The 14,676-nt window shown below is 39.5% G+C and overlaps 1 protein-coding gene across 4 annotated transcripts; it reads left to right on the plus strand.

The window, feature by feature from the left end:
• The first annotated feature begins 355 nt into the window (after window positions 1–355).
• IFNAR2 (interferon alpha and beta receptor subunit 2) lies at window positions 356–13,661 on the plus strand. Of its 4 annotated transcripts, none has more exons than XM_061359029.1 (9): window positions 356–374; window positions 3,518–3,614; window positions 6,834–6,875; window positions 7,166–7,295; window positions 7,489–7,652; window positions 10,040–10,212; window positions 10,940–11,102; window positions 11,613–11,731; window positions 12,945–13,661. In XM_061359029.1, the coding sequence occupies exons 2-9, from the start codon at window positions 3,584–3,586 to the stop codon at window positions 13,623–13,625; spliced, it is 1,503 nt and encodes a 500-aa protein (XP_061215013.1). In that variant the 5' UTR covers window positions 356–374; window positions 3,518–3,583; the 3' UTR covers window positions 13,626–13,661. The 4 variants fall into 4 exon arrangements, with proteins under 4 accessions (XP_061215013.1, XP_061215011.1, XP_061215012.1 ...); XM_061359027.1 differs by lacking the exon at window positions 356–374 and adding an exon at window positions 1,374–1,984; XM_061359028.1 differs by lacking the exon at window positions 356–374 and adding an exon at window positions 1,374–1,591.
• Window positions 13,662–14,676: the final 1,015 nt, after the last annotated feature.

Here is a 14,676-nt window from a genome sequence, read left to right on the forward strand (position 1 = left end):
CAACAACGCATCGAACACCAGAGGATGGAAGTAAAAGCCAAGCAAGGCTAGGAAGCGCTTCCCGCGGGTGCGGGCAGCTGTGCACCACCAGGGGAGCCTCCGGCCAGCGGCCCGGCGCAGACCCAGCTCCGGAAGAAGCGGCGCCCTGAAGCCGGCCCCCAACGGCGCTGTTAGCGACCCAACACCGACCCCACCGTGAGCTGCCCTAACCCCGCCTCGGGACGGCCGGCGGGGCGGGGCGGGGCCAGCCTCCCGCCTCCCGCCGCCCGCCGCCCGCCGCAGCGCCCCCTCCGCCATTTCCCGGGCAGCGCGTTCCTCGGCCTGACAGAACAGCCGGCGCGGTGCCGAGCCGCCGGGATGCTGCCTGCTGCGAGGTACGGCTGGGAGGTGGCGGGGTGTCCTGTGTCCCATCGCTCATCGCTCCTAGTGGGTAGCTGCCCGTGGTGCGGGGGTGCTCGTCTGTGTTGCGGCTGTTGGAGATGTTCCGTTAGCGCAACCGGAGCGAAGGCCTGGGCGGACCGCAACCCCCTCAGGGCCCAGGCCGGCCGCGCCCGGCGGAACTCCGCGGTGTGCTCCGCGCTCTCTCTCAGCGAGGGGAGGTGTGTGTGCGCTGGGATCGGCGTCCCCAGCTGCGGGGGTTTCCTGGAAAGGCCGCTGGTTTCCGTTAGCGCTTCGGTGGGCGCGTAGCGGAGGCCGCTGTTGCCTGAAACCGGTGACCCCGCAGGACGGCGGAATCTCACTTTAAAACGGCGGGTTATGGGGATTGTTCCTTCGGCGATGTCACTGGCTGCAAAACAGACCCTAGTGATAGCCTGTGGGTTGAGTTGTAGGTAATGGTGTAGCTCAGGGACACAAATTTGTGAGGAAAAATGGGCAGCGGTAGAGTCTGACGAGTTTTTTTGGCATCAATGCTGTTGCACTGTGTCCTCCCCGCCATGCTGGAGCGGCACACCACAGCCGAGGAGTCTGTCTGTCCATCCCTCTGTTTCAATGCCGCGTGTCCCACGCTGGCTTCTCCAGGGGCATTTCTGGCTCACCAGGAGCACTGCTGGCAGCGTATGCAAGATGGACTTGTGGTTAACGGACTTGGATTATTAAGGTTAAATTCTTTCAACATCTTTAGAAGCAACTTATCCAAAGTCTTCCAGCAAAGCCAGGAACAGAGCATGAGCATAATACTACAACCCACAGCATGATTACATGGTTCACATGGTTTCAGTAGTAAAGTTAGTTTGTACATTGTGTTACCTGTGTGTAGATTTAGGACAATTCTCTGCTGACTTCTCTGCCTGAAATGACTTCTGTGGTTTCTGTCTCTCTCTGTGTTTCTCACTCAACGTTCCAATAAGTAATTTATATAAATGAACACGCCATCTGATTATTTCAAAGAAAATGTGTTTTCTGCTTTACTGATGTGGAGCTTTTCTGAAATACAAGTCAGTGACTTTCAAAACCTGCTTTGTCTAGTTGGAGGTAAATACAAAACAACCCAGCCTGAACTCTAGTTCAGGACTCAGTGAAGTTGAGTTTTGATGGCACTGAGGGCTTCAGGCAGCTCTGAGGGGAGTTACTGTGAGCCCAGGCTGATGAGGTGGGCGAGGGCTGGACTCACGAGTATTTCTGTGACTTCTCTCCAGAGACTGCTGGGGCCCTGAAGAGGAAGAGTAACAAAAGCTAATCGGAGTTCTGACAGAAATGGTTTCCCCTTGGAATTTCCTCCTGAATTTACCTGGCATTGATAGATCTGCGGATGACATCCACATTTAAACAACTGTGCAAAGTCAGAGATAACCTTAGTTTTTTTTCACTTTATATATATATACACATGCATATATTCTATGGTGCTAAATGCATAACCTGACTTTGAACATGCATCATTTAAGATACGTGTGGTGTTCAACATACAGAGTCATACAGGAGTCACTTCAGATTCCAAGAGTGGGATAGTTGTTATTCATGACAGCATGTACAGCAAGGATCAAAGGTATGCAAATACGTCTATTACATAATGCCATATATGGACTGGTTTGAATATGGTTTGTGATTAATTGCGAGGATTAAGACAAAGGATATATTTTGCAAAGCGAATTTGGGATCCTCAAAATTTTCACCTGAAGTGAAAATTCTGAACAGCCTGAAAATTCAGATTCCAGGGCTTTAACTGTTCTCTAAAGTGAATGTGAAAGTAGTATTGTTTGACACTATGTTTCTGTGTGACTTCCGAACAAAGCTGGTAACCTTGTTGAAGTAAAAATATTATTTATATATATATACATATATATATGTACACACACACTGCATAACCTGTAAACTTGATCCGAATGCAAAAGTCAAATGATTTTTTTTTTCTTCTGTCACATTCACTAGTGCCAAGACTAAATGGACTTGGTAGATATGTGACTTAATTGCGTTCTAGTTTGCTGATACTAGTGATAAACTTTAGAATTTTGTGACTGGTGAATTTTATCTTCTTATCCATAGTTCTTAATTTTGATTGAAAAGAGGAAGACTGGTATTTTATATCTCCTAAATATTCCTCGTGCTTGAATGAATTAATAAATGAACCAAATTGAAATGAAAAGAACATTCTTTTGTCTGTGAAATGATGTTTCTCAACATTTATCTGGTGGATTCCTATAGTCATGCTAAAACTTTGAATAGAGGAATATTGACATCTCCAATCAGATTTTAACATAGTGTGCTAAGTTTGACCATAGTATGCTTTGCCATGATTTTAAACTTTAAGCTGTGGTTTGTTTGGTTGTTATTTTCCAGAGAAAATAATATTTTTAAAATACAATTTGAATTATTTTCTCGGAAAAGTTACATTCCAGAGAAAATAATTTAAGTTGTATTTGAAAAATAATTTTAAATGTAAAAAAAACCACATTTTTTGTATTAATCCTGAGGAGAAGATTCTTTGCAAATAGTTATACCCTTGCCCAGACATCTATAGATTCACAGTTGTTCCTTAATACTTTGCCTGTAATCCAAAACCAGATCCTGCAAATATTAACACTATGAGGATAATAAATAAAATAAAAATACAACATCAAGGAGAGGAAATATTTTAATGGATCATCTGCATTAAAAAAAATGCATCAGAAACTTCATAATTAATAATTTTATAGTTGGGGTTTGGGGTTTTTTTTCTAACCTCCCTTTTGATCTGCCCTCTTTCTGGAAACATTTTTTACAACAATGACCAGTTCTTGTAATATTTGAAATAAAGCCAAGTAGTGCTTTTTTTCATTGTACCATACAGTGTTTTCTGTGTTCATTTAAAATTGGAAGAGATCTTTCCTCAGAAAAAAAGGGAAGTGCTGTTGTCATAAAGTTGCCTGTCTGATCTGAGGATCCTGGCCTCACCCACCAATAGCAGTAACTGTTTCAGAACCTCTGCCTCCCCCTAGACATTGAAGAGGTTAAAGTAACTCTTTGTACATAGGCCTGTTTTTCTTGCAAGTAATTTACTGAGGTGATTTGCTGAATGTGGTTGTTTTTTATCTATTTGCAGGTACAGGAGCAAAATGATTGTTTTGCAATCAGTAGGTTATATTTCGTAACTGCCGTGGAAACACTGATGGATGTACCAATGCGTTTTCATCAACTTGGTAAGTTGCCTGTATCTTTATATTGTAAGAGGAGTAAGAATGCTAATTTTTCACTAACACTCTTCCTGAGTTACTGAAGTAAGATACCATCATCTTATAGAGCTTTCCCTGGAATAATTCACAGTATCAGGAATCTAGTGTATTACATTCTACACATTCCATTCTATACATGAACCTGGATTTTTCACATAATAAAGAAACGCTTTGACACAGCATATTGCATTCTGCCTATAAATGTCCAATGAACTCTTAGCTGGATATGTTGGTTTTCATCTCTTATTCTAACTTTTTTCAGGATTCCTTAGTTTCTGAATTAGCAGGCACAAGAGACCTAGCTTCTTAGCTAGGTTAGCTTCCTAGTGTGCTAGGTGGGAGCTGTAGTTATAATGAGAAACTGCTTTGCTAGGAACATTTAATTCTGTAAAAAAGGTAAGATGGAAAAAAGTTCTACATTTGATTTGCAAACCGTCTTGATCTCTCCAGTCTTCATTTTCCCTGTTATCTGGTCTAAGATATTTTTTTCTTGTCTGTCTCTTACGTAAGAGCATAACCTACAAAATTTTGCAACTCTCCAACTGTATTTGCTAAGCATGTTTGTTGAATCGAAATTCTGAGGGAGGTTGAACTCTTGATGAATGGAATTTGGTTTTGAGAGCAGAGACACATTTAAAAATTACAAATATTGGCATTAAATTGTTGTTGGCATAAAATTGCCTGTCTAATCTGAGAATCCTTGAATAGAAAAACGTTATGTCGGCACGAAATATGATGGCAAGATGGCTGACATATGTGAGGTGGCTGGTGCTAGAGAGAATAACAACAGACTGCTTACATCCCCTAATCTGAAAGGGTTGCTCCAAGGAAGTGTGTCATTACTAGAATCTGCACCCTGAAACTACCTGTTTCTATAATGGGATTAGTCTTAATGTGGTAAAGGCTGTGTTCCTGTTAGCGCATTAGAATTCCTCACACAAATGATCACAAATCTGAGCTTGTGTTCAGGTAAAGAATAATAACTGTTAAAGTATTGCTTTGTTATTCATACCCATAGGATGTTTTTTCCAGATAAGTGATCTGTTACTACATGACAGGAAATCAGTTGTTCTACTTTTAACTGCACTTCTCTAAGGGGATGTTTATTACTCAGTAATAATGTAGAAGAACAAGTACTGAAGGAAGACATGCAAAAAAAGATGTCTGTGGTTTGGATGGCAAAATGAAGCTTAAGAGATGAGTTTTCTCTCATGAGTTGCATATGCAACAAATCTATATTTCCACAAGTGAGCTACTTAATTTCTTTGCATCTAATTTCAGAAAGGATGCTGGGAGCATAGTTTAATGTTTGTGAGACAGATAACTGAAAAGCCAGATTTATAAGAGCTACTTGGCTAAGTATCCATCCCAAATGACTTCCACCAACTTAGTGCCCAAGTCTATTTATGTGTGCTTCTGTGTATGCCCACTGCTAATTAAAGATCATATTTTAAGACACTTCCCTGCAGCCATAAAGATTTGGTTCAGGTATCTCTTTAATTAACTGAGCAGGAATTTATTTTCCTTTCCTCTTCCAGCTCTCTCTGCAAATGTAGACAAGGATTGTAAAGTAACTGCATTAATCCATTAGGAAATTCTCCCACTGACTCTGGGACAGGACAGTTCTCACTAACCTGCTATTATTCTGAATCCCCTCTACTTGACCAGGAATATGTGTTCTGGTACTATGATGCGCATCACAGTGTAGCACCTGAGAACCTTAGTTGTGGACCAGAGTGCTGTTGTGTTAATTGCTGTATAAATGTAAAGTCAAAGACATTTGTCATGCTACAGAAAGTACCATTCTAAGTGAGATTAGGAGAATAAAATAAAATGTTAAGGCAGTATTAATCAGCACAGTTCATCAGACACAGCGGGCCAGTGATGTTTGGGGTATTGTCATATTTTTGGGTAGAGGGTTTAGGTGTTAAGACAAAAGAGAGTACATAGTGAAGAGTTTCAAGGAAAATAAAGAAGTTATTTTGCAGATATTTCCGTGAATTAGTCTATAGCATGAGAACAAGCATATATATTTGAAATTAAACTTACTTCTTTGGCCAACTAAATATGGGAGTTGACATCTTATCAGTAGAAGGATAGACCACAAAATGCCTTTAAAATGTGGACAGGAATTTTATTTTTGTTGCAGTTAGAAAGCAGAAGGGAAATGAAAGATCCTGAGGAAAAAAAAAAATAAAATAGAAAGGTCAGAACAATTATTTCAAGAGTGTCTTGAAGCACTGTGCTGAAAATGTATGAATGATGCAAGACTCAGTTGATCAAAGAAAAGAACTCTGTATACAGTGAGAGTGTGGGTGACAGGATCAATCTCTTACAGAGGTTATACAAGATGTGGGATCTCTAAAATGTCAAGATCTGCAAGAAGGTTGGGTTCAAGAGTCTACTTGGATAGTAAGGCCTGACTAACAGCCTGAATATAGCCTTAACCACATTTTGTGGCAGAAGTGCTGTGGCATCTGTTGGTGGTGTTCTTTCTGTTCTTTTGCAGGCAGAGAATAGAGGCTGTGAACACCACAGGGAAATGTTACTTCTGTAGCATTGCAGGACGCACAATAGAGAGGGAGTTACAAAATAGAGACTGAAATAGGGAGTTAACAAGTGTTAGCTGCCTGGAGACAGTGGGTGGTACATCAAAGTTGTTAAAACTACAGCTTTGAGAACTCCCCACATTTAGCAAAGAATGGCATCTGAAGTTGATTCAATAATGTTCTTCAAGCAGTAACAGTGTTTTTTTCCCAGACCAGCCTTAAGATTCTGTTTATGACTTAAAACGGTGTTTAATAGGCAGGGTGAGCTACTTGAAATATAGTCAGAATCTTCTAAGATGGTATTTGATAAGAACATCCTAAAAACATTTATTCACACTGAATCATGAACCTCATCTGTCAGGGATCAGCATAAGCCTGAAGCACAGTGTAGTAGTGTAGTTATCAAAGAATTACCTCCTAGGAGCCTCCAATTAATGACAGAGCTTGGAAGGGATCATCCCATACTCTAAGGAGGGAAGGGGAGGGGAAAGTCACAGCAAGAATACGTGAAAGAAACAGTTCCACCGACGGAACTGAGTACTGTCTCTAATTGTTGGGAATTAATATTGCCAATAGTACGCTAGTAATCAGATATTGTAGACATACAAATGCATTAATACATAGTTTTATTTTCCAGTGTTAATCAACATTCTGTCTACGGCTTGTCACAGCTTGCCTGGTAAGAGGCTTTATTGTCTTTCAAATGATTTTCTTAACAGAGTTCAAAAAACTTGCATCATCTTAAAATTTCATGCTTTTTCAAGGAAGAACTTAATAAAGGAGGACCATCCTTTGCATTATTGTTTCTGTTGTGCTGAACTCTATTCTATATTTTGGGGCAAATATTGGGCTGCTCTAATTGGGTTTATTTATTAGAATTGTTGCAATCTCACATTTGTTTGCCATTCATATGGCAAACAATATACCAAACATACTGATTGTTTCTGGGTGCTTTTTTCCCCTTTCTAGAAAGATTTCTGGGAGAGCTACCTCAAAAGCTACAAATGGAATCTTACAATTTTCAGCACATTTTGTCCTGGCAGGCAAAAAGTGATCCAGCTATGCCAACATACTATCGTGTGCTGTACACTGACCGCAGGCAAGTCATATTTTATGACACAATTTTTAATTTTAATGTTTATCAACTCAAAATATTAAGACTAGAGGGGGGTTTATTTGTCTGTTTTTCCACTCAGAAATGCTTCCTCCCCTCCCTCTGCCCCTTACTTTTTTTATACCAGAAAACCCAGATAGATTATTTTGGTCTTCTTTTAACTTCTCTTGATTTACAGGAACTGGAAGACTGCTAAACAATGTTCAAATATTACACAACTCTCCTGTAATCTGACAGATGATTTTAAACAGGTGAACACTCAGTATTCTGCATTGGTTCAGAGCTTTGTAGGAAATCAAGAATTCAATTCTTCTGCACTTCATTTTGTGCCAATTACTGACAGTAAGTTCTTTGCATTTGCTCATTTTAGTAGTTTTTATTCATAGCTCATGTGTAAACAATATTCTGCTAGCTTTACACTAAAATACAGCAAACTAACTGGGTCAGTAGCTTATTCTTTTATATAAGAGAAGATGGATTTGTATATAATCTAGCACATATGAGTTACAAGACCTGGAATACATAGATAGCTTTCTAAAATTAGTGGCTACAGTAGTAGTACTGGTAAATCACAAGGCTCTGATTTTCAAATAAAATATATGTGTAATTATAGAGGATATAGGATCATATGAAGCATTGACAAGCAAAAATCTCTAAATGCTTAAGATACACAACCCACAAAACATTTTTTTGTGTCTTCAAGTAGTCAGTGTTAAGAGTGAAAGGAATACTGTGCCTGCACTAGGTGTAGGGGAAGAGATTTACTTGTTTGCTCATCAACGTGCTCTTCTCCCTTTCCTTGCTGAAAGAAGACGCTCATTAGCTGTGACATCTTCTAATGCCAGAGGTGGCTTCACCCTTAGTTGTGCTTAGTATTCAGTTTTGAAGTAACAGAGAGTGATTGAGGAACAACTGGAGGACTATGGAGGAGAAATTGTAGGTCATATTACCCCTAAATTGGGCACAGAGTTAACCACTGCTGTGTCCACTTACAGTCTCAGAAATGATGAAAAATTGTAGGGGATGGGGAGAATAACCACAAGTATAACTGAAGGATTTGAGAACATTCCTTTAAGGTTGAGGTCTTCAGTCTTTCAGCAGTTAGTTTTTTGAAAGTGTAAGATCAGAAGGTGCATTGACCAGTAGTTAACATGATGGCAAGCTTCTTCAGTCTCAAAACCAAAGCATAACAGCATGCTCTGACTGGAAACTGAAGCTAGATTTCATTGTAGCTAGGAACAAAAACATATATTGAATTGACCATTGGAACAAACTATCAGGTGCTTTGACTGGTAGTCCATTACTGGCAATTTGTAAATTGAAGTTGGATGCTTTGCTAGTAGTTCTCTAGTTCAAATAAGCAATTGAGTAAAGTCATGTTTTCCAGGGCACAGGACTTAGAGGAGTCCTGTAGCATTTTCTTCTTTTATGCCCGAATAGTCCTGTAGCATTTTCTTCTTTATGCCCGAATAGAAAAGAATCAATATTCTGAGATATTTTCTTACTGGGTGTAGTTGATGGCTACCTTCAAAATACCTGCGGTGGAATCTCACTCTCACTGACAGACAGATTTGAGCAAAGACAGAAAAGCTTCATAACAAAGAGCCAGCAATAATAAAAACCACTTCTGGCTGTAACCAGATTTAAGTTAATGTTTATTTGTAACTTAAAGCAAAAGATAAGAAAGGAATAAGTGTGTAATCACTTGACTAGGACATGCTTTCCTGTTTGGGAGTAGATGAAAGCTCACATTTGTCCTGAGTATTAATCTTGTCTGGGGTTTGTTTTTTGGGTTGGTTTTTGTTTGTTTTTTCTTTCTACACTATTTCAGGAACAGAAGCAGTTAGCAAACGCGTGTTGATTCTTTGAATTTTGCAGAGGTTGGCAAACCAATCTCTACCTTGATCAAAATGCACATGCCTCTGGAAAAGACAAAGTGAAATGCAAATTCTAAATTTTGATGTTTCCCCCCACCCTCCCAGTGAACTACACAGAAATGGAGGTTTATGGACATAGTTTGCTCTCCTGCCATTTTCCGACGTTCCTGCTCCTTTATTGTGTAAAGATCTTAGGCTTGATTCACTGTGGAAGTTCCTTCAGTGTTGATGGATATGTAGTTTTGGAGAAAGCACGCGTGGCTCTTGGAACACAGGCGTGTTCTAAGGATCTGAAGGCTCAGTGGAAGCTCAGGGAAGTGTAACTATGTTTCACTATGTTATCTTTCCCACTCCCAGTAGAGTTTCAGTATTTGGAGCTCTGTTGTTAAGTTTAGCCCTATAGCCTTCCTTGCAACTAGCATGAATATGTGCAGGGCTGCGCACCACTGAACTTCTACAAAAATTTCTTCCAGAGAGTGGCTAGAAGATGATGATGAGCAAGAAAGTAAACAGCTTTTCCTATGCATTAACCTCACCTTTGCTCTCAAATAGATAAAAAGCTCACACCTCTGTGGAGCTGAAGCAAAGCCTTTGTCACCTTTCTGCTTCTTCCCTCTTCTCCACTGCTTTCTGTTTTTCAAATCTAGTCATGTGGGAAAAGGCTTTTTGATTGTGGAACTTAAATGTTGAAAGGCCTTGTGGTTTTATAGCAGTGAAATGCTCTGGAATCTGATTAGTCAGCTACGTTTGTCACCAAAATAGAAGTGGTACTGAATACATAGTGTATATTTTTTCTACCTCTTCATTTTTTCTTTTTTTTTTTTTTCCTTTTCTTTTTTTTTCCTTCAATAGCATTCCTGGGACCACCAGAAGTTAATATCAGTTCCTGTATAAACTGCATAAATGTCACCATAAAGCTGCCAACCTCTTACTTCAGAGAAAATGAAAAGCTACTGTCTTTAGTTGATATATATCAAGAGCTTGATTATGATATAACGCTGAAAACACATGATGGAGAGCATAAGGTAAAGAAGTTTTTGGTTTATTTATGCATTAGAGGAGAAATATAGAAAATGTAAAATGTCTCTGATGGTTAGCAGATTCACAGAAGCAAATATGTGAATATATGAACAGAAGATACTTGGAAGGAAACAAAGAGAATGGCCATCATAAGCTCAGTTTCCTTTTACTGCATAGTAGCAGGCCTAGAAGAGGAATACTAATTGCCCTGTATCCTTACTTGAAAGAAAACATAGAGCACTGGCTCAAGTGATTATTCCCTGAGAAGACAAGGGAAAGACATTTTTGCAGAAACTGCTAGCAGGTGTAGGCACACTAGCAGGTGTAGAGCATGGAGTGTCTGTACTGGAAGTTGTAAATGGTAGGTCAGGCAGATACCTGTTGGGAGTTTCATCTAACTCATCCTGCCAGAAGACACAGAGTAAGGACCGCAGCTTTCCCACCACAGATGGGTTTTTGTCCTGATTTCTGAATCAGATATCACTTGCAGTTTCAAATCTTAGCATCTATCTGAGGCTACAGTGAACAATAGGGACAATAGGCAACTTATCTTTGATAATACTATGTTTACAAACAGATGGAAGGTAGGCATCTTGACATCAGCTACAAGTAGAAATGAAGCAGCTGCCTAGACAAACCACTGAGTTATCTTGTCAGTCTCTGTGGTTTCACCAGTTTGGGGATCTTTTTTTAGGCACACAGCTAACTTTGAAACATTGTCTTTCATGGCAGAGGCCCCATGAGAAAACCACTGAAGAAGTTTTCAATACTGTCATTGAAGAATTGTATCCAAATAGAAATTACTGTGTGTCTGTTATGGTCACAGCATCTCTAAACAAACATTCCATCCCATCGGCCTGGAAATGCGTAGCTGCAGACTCTGTAGCTCAACAAGGTAATTGTCCTGTGGCGCAGGAAGGGACTGTGTGACTTAACTAGGTGCATGTGGGTTTGTATTTTGTTTTTTGGTGGGTTTTTTGTTTTCTTTTTCTCTGGGCTTTGGGGGGGGTGGGGGGTGTTTTGTTTTGTTTTATTTTTTAATATAGGAAGAATTACAAGTCAATTAATCCTAAAAGTACTAAAAGAGGAAGTACCTTTTGAGTGATAAACATTGTGGGGATTTTTAAGTGAAACATAAACTCCCATCCACTTTGGGACTATAGATCTATTCTTAATCCTGCAAGCCATACAAATCTTCACTAACTGTGTTTATCTGCAGTTATCAATGATGCTGTAACTTCTTTTTTAATTCCTGAATCTGAGATTTGGTCTTGTTTTGACTTTGGACCAGATGACCTCTGATCACAGAGGTTCTGTGATTCTAAATAGCTGTTCTGAATGTAAAATGTGGTTACTGGAAACTTCATTTACATATGTTAATTGTTTTTGGTTTTTTCACTTGCAGATTATCATGCAGTTGTCATCACGTGTGCTGTATGTTTTTCACTGATGTTAGGTGGTGCCTTGAAATGCATGCATGCAGGAGGCTATATTCTTCAAAATAAATCACTTCCACGTACTTTGGTATGTATTAATTCTCATTTTTAATCTTCCTGGTTGGGAGGAGGAAGTTTTACCCTCTGAAATTTCTAGTCCTGTGCATTAGGTACAAGTTATATAAGTACATATGGTTTAATTTGCAGTTTACATGTGTCAAAGATATAACAGACATGATTCAGCAGCCTGTAGGCTATGGAACAAATATTCAGGCTTTTTCAAAACCATTTCTTGCTACTTCTGTGACAAGTTACTAACAGATAAAGATCATTCCACCCTACTCAGCATTTGTCGGGCCACACCTGAAGTATATCTGTTTCTGGTCACCACAGTGCAGGACGGATGTGTACAGAAACCTGAGTCTGTTGAGTAACATCACCAGTAGCTTCTCAGTCAAAGGAAAAATGCTACTAGAAAAATCTACTGAAAGCAGATATACTCTGCAAGTCCCCAACCTTCCAGTTTCACAGGTGTCTCGTACTGTAGATTGGAATGCAGTTATGTGCAGATATGTCCCTGCCAGAAAAGTATCCTATTTGTTACTTCCAGAAGTGTAACTAACAAGTTCAGGATCATTTCTCTGGGTGACCTGTCTTCTTTCTTCCATCTCAGTGATGTTTTTTTACTGTATTCTGGTATACACAGGTGATAGTGAAAAGAATGCCTGATTAGTGGAACACTTAGTAGGAAAAAAAAAAAAGGTATTCATATGCAAGTTACCTCTGCTGGAACCTAGAGCTAGGCATAGCACCTTAGAAACTAACTCCTGGATGAGGCTGTTGGGATCTACCCAAATAGTGGAGTTGAATGAAAATAAAAAGCAAAGGAAAAGAAACCATGTGGCTCTGGAAGAAAGCATACTTGAGCTGGGGACTGGGGGAAGGAGATGCATGTACAAGCAGACTGCTATCAACGCCTTGTGTTTCTGTCCTTTGCTATGTCCATACCTTCACATCTGTGAAATTGCTGAACATGACTTTGCCAAGGAATGTCTAAGGTTATTTTTTAATGATTGTTGGCATTTCCCTCCAGTGCTTTGAACAAGCAGTAATCCAGGGAGGTGCAGAGTAAAGCTGAGCCCTGAAGTCTGCAGAAAAAGCCAAAAATGTGGCACAGAAGGAATACTTTGTTTGACAACCTTGTGACTGAGGGCATTTTTTCATATTTTGTATATGTGCAAATTTGTCTGATTTTTTTTTTTTATTTATTTTTTTTTAATGCATTCATTTTGTTCTTTTAGGTATTCATCAGGAGGTTAGCCTATCCACCTTGGACATTTGAATCTGAAAAAATAGCCTCTATAGAGATCATTTACAAAGAGGTTAAAAAAAGGGCAAATAATTCCAGTGGTGGCGTCAGTGATGAAGATGAGAGTGATGACAATGATGTCATAAGTAATCATGACTATACAAGGCGTGATATCTTAAATAGAGTACCTCATTCCTCTAATGTACCAGATGCATCCATGCAGTACTCTACAAGTAGCATGTGTGATGACAGCAGCAGCCAGGCAAGTGAAAATCCGGACACTGACCCAGAAGATGTTGAAGAGCAGGAGTCAGACATTGAAGAAGACAAAGACACAAGTTGTGAGTTACTTAATCCTTTCTCTGAGGCAAAGTGTAACTATTCTTCAAGGCCAGAGGACAGTGCTTGTTTTACCATTAACTTAAAAACCGTGCTGTTGGGAACCTCTGAAGAGAATGTGGATAGTTCTGCAGCTCTTCTTTCTTCCCAAGAAGATGCAGCTGATTGGCAATGTACTCATGCTGTCGAAGCAAAACTCCTGGATGACACAGAAAGTGTGCAGAAACCCTACTGTCATAACAACTCTCACGAGTGGCAAACCTCTTCTGCTGATGATGAAAGTGACTCATCAGATCCAGATATGTACCAAAAAAATGAATACATAAGAAGATGAACAAATAAAAACCACTATTGTTTTATGACATACAAATCAATGTTGTCCAACAACATTGATTTATGGACTGGACATACAGATCTTCTTTTTGTTTTTTAACGTTCTTTGAGTATATGCCTGAACATTGAAAATACACAACATGCATATTTAACAGCTGTTTTTCTGATCTCACCAGGTTACTGCAGGTACGGTTCAGGTTGGATGAGCCACAGAGAAACAAAAATGAGTGTTCAGATGCAGCAGAAAGAGTACTTACTTCATTTTGCAGTTGGATAGTGAACTATACCTTTTAGCTGTTCCAAAGCAAGTATTTCCTGTAACTCGAGTGCTAAGTTAGTTTGCAGTACAAGGGCTGTGAGTGGCTGGTCCCTCAACCAGACCACTTTTTTCTTTATTTTTTCTTTCTTTTTTTTTCCTTTTTTCGTTAGCTCTGTTGCTGGGTTACTCTGGAACCTGTTTTGCTGGATGGATTGCTGTGTTTGAGTCAGAAAACCGAGTTCTACATTTGTGCAGAGAAACCTGGTCAAGTGAAATAATGGGGACAGAAACAAGAATATTCAATCTTATGGAAGAGTTCTTACTGTGAATGAAGGCATTAAATATACTTTTTTATAATTTTTTAGTGTAATTATGTGCAATTATTGAATACTACACTTCTAAAATATTTTATGACATTAAACTGTACACTGTAGTAACTTTTAAACATTTGTGCTTCATAAAAAGAAAATCTTTTCATATCCCTGTCTGAATTCTTACTGTGGCTCTTACATGCTACATGCGTATGAGCATGTACTCCTTATACTTCTAAGTATCACCGCGCTGGGAAAAAACCACCCAGATTTTCTCACCTGGTGTTGATCTGTTTAGGTACTAGTTTTCTTGCCCCAGTTTAGTAACCACGGCATTCAGTTATTCTTTTGGTCAGGATAGCTGAGACCAGTTTCAGAGGTGCTGGAATGTATGCTGCTGCTGTACCTGCTTAGGTCAGAACAAAGTGTCTTGAATCTTGACTAGCTAATTATTTGCAGATTTACACATCTGTAGCATTAGT

This window comes from Neopsephotus bourkii, unplaced genomic scaffold, assembly GCF_033783945.1.
Source record: "Neopsephotus bourkii isolate Nb327-2 ecotype Australia unplaced genomic scaffold, CSIRO-AGI_Nbou_v1 NB_962, whole genome shotgun sequence".
Lineage (NCBI taxonomy): Eukaryota > Metazoa > Chordata > Aves > Psittaciformes > Psittacidae > Neopsephotus > Neopsephotus bourkii.